General features: G+C 48.6%; 1 protein-coding gene across 3 annotated transcripts in view; it reads right to left on the bottom strand.

Annotated features, from left to right (window-relative positions):
- ZNF606 (zinc finger protein 606) overlaps window positions 1-530 on the bottom strand; it is a 24658-nt gene extending 24128 nt beyond the window's left edge. For 2 of the 3 annotated variants that reach the window (XM_021717899.1, XM_021717898.1), the window contains exon 1: window positions 452-530. Coding sequence is in view for 1 of the 3 variants with exons in the window: in XM_008068695.2 (XP_008066886.2) it covers window positions 452-482 (31 nt within the window). In the remaining 2 variants the exon portion in view is untranslated. The remainder of the gene's footprint in view (window positions 1-451) is intronic. The other variant, XM_008068695.2, reaches the window with a different exon arrangement.
- Between the last annotated feature and the right edge of the window lie 1200 nt (window positions 531-1730).

Raw genomic sequence — 1730 nt, 5'->3', positions numbered from 1 at the left:
ACTCCAGTCTGGGCGACCAAGTGAGACTCCAACTCAAAAAAAAAAGAAAACCCACAAATCACCAGAAAACATCTTACAGCTAATAACACTTCTCAGGAGACTATTATAAAATACATAAATTGTCAAGGTATGCTGGCTCATGCCTGTAATCCCAGCACTTTGAGAGGCCAAGACAGGAGAATCACTTGAGCCCAGGAGTTCAAAACCAGCCTGGGCAACATAGCAAGACCTTTAATCTACAAAAAAAGTTTAAATATAATAAAATACATAAATTACATTGTCTTTTACACCAACAATTTCCTCCTTTACTATCAATCAGTTCTAATTCTGTACCAAGTCAGACAGGATCTCTGCAGTTCCCAAAAGCCCCCGGCCTCTACCCAGGTCTGACCCATGGCTACAACAGATAATGGCTAGCAGGAGGCCCAGAAGAAACAGGATTTGGACTCACTCCAGGAGGTCCACGGGTTGATAGACGCCATCTCAGAAGACTGACCAGGCACCTGCCCTGGAGCACTGCAATGCCCAACCTGGTGACAGAAGTGGAAAAAGACAAAACTGGTCCTTTCTTACAGAAGATTCTGTGGGAACAAAGCAGGGAACCCATCCGCAGAAGCAACAAAAGTCCTAATAAGCATTATAAGTAAATAGAATTTACATATCAAACATATGACAGAATTCCTGGAGAGAAATGAAGGATAACTTGCATAAGCTGAAAAAAGAATGAGATCCTGTATCCTGCAAAAACTTGTCAGCCATTCCCAAGAGACAGTCAGTCACCATGTTAGTTAATTTGACACAAATTAATTGTAAAATTCACTTGCAATCTTGATCCATTAGTTGTTGCCTAAAGCTGGGAGAAGACAGAAAGGCGAATGACTACTTAATAGGTGCAGTGGTTTATTTGAGAGAGTGATGAAAATGTTCTAGAATAGAGTGGTAATGGTTGCACAACTTTATGAACATACAACAAAACATTTTAAAGTGTACACTTTAAAATGGTTAAAGTTGTGAAAACTATGTTATGTACATTTACCTCCAAAAGTAAAAAATCCACTTGCAAGACCTAATCAGCCCAAGCCTGCCGGTCCTCTCCTCGTGTGGAGGAGTCAGAGATGGGTGCGGGACCCAAACCCCTAACTCCCCAAGTCTTGTTCAAGACCCGCGATCTCTCGGACAGATTTCTAAGTATACGTATAAAGCACTCAGACACCTATTAGGCCTCGGGAGCATCGGGATCTGCGCCAAAACGCAAAGTCGGCAAACTGTACTGTGCACCGTTGTTTGCAACTCGACAAAGTTCCCTAGTCGCTGCATATTTGAAGGAACCCGGGGCTGCTTCCAGCCCACGTTTGACGTACTTCGCAGCCCTTTGTGTGACCAGGCACGATGAGAAACGCCAGCTGGGAAAGAAAAGGGCGTTACTATTCCTATTAACGGCCTCAGAGGCGCCCCGTTCGCTTGCTTCCCAGCCTCGCGCCCCAGATTCCCGCAGCAGCCCCCGAGGCGGACACGATGCCGAAGCTTGTCCCGGCCAGCGGCAGGCCTTACCAGGTTCGCGGCCACCGCTTTTCGCTCCTCGAAGGCGACTCAGCTGGCTCGGGGTCGCCTCGCCGGGGCGTCCGGCCCAGCCGTTCGCCTGGAGCCCGACGCGGCCTCGGGGACAAAGGCCCGCCGGGCCCGCCGTGCAGGGCTCACCAGGGTCCGACGAGGCCGCGCGCCCGGAGGCG

The sequence above is a fragment of the Carlito syrichta genome, unplaced genomic scaffold (assembly GCF_000164805.1).
Source record: "Carlito syrichta isolate Samal-C Ts95f unplaced genomic scaffold, Tarsius_syrichta-2.0.1 Scaffold311480, whole genome shotgun sequence".
In the NCBI taxonomy this organism is placed as follows: domain Eukaryota; kingdom Metazoa; phylum Chordata; class Mammalia; order Primates; family Tarsiidae; genus Carlito; species Carlito syrichta.
This window is presented reverse-complemented; position numbering and strand designations above follow the sequence as displayed.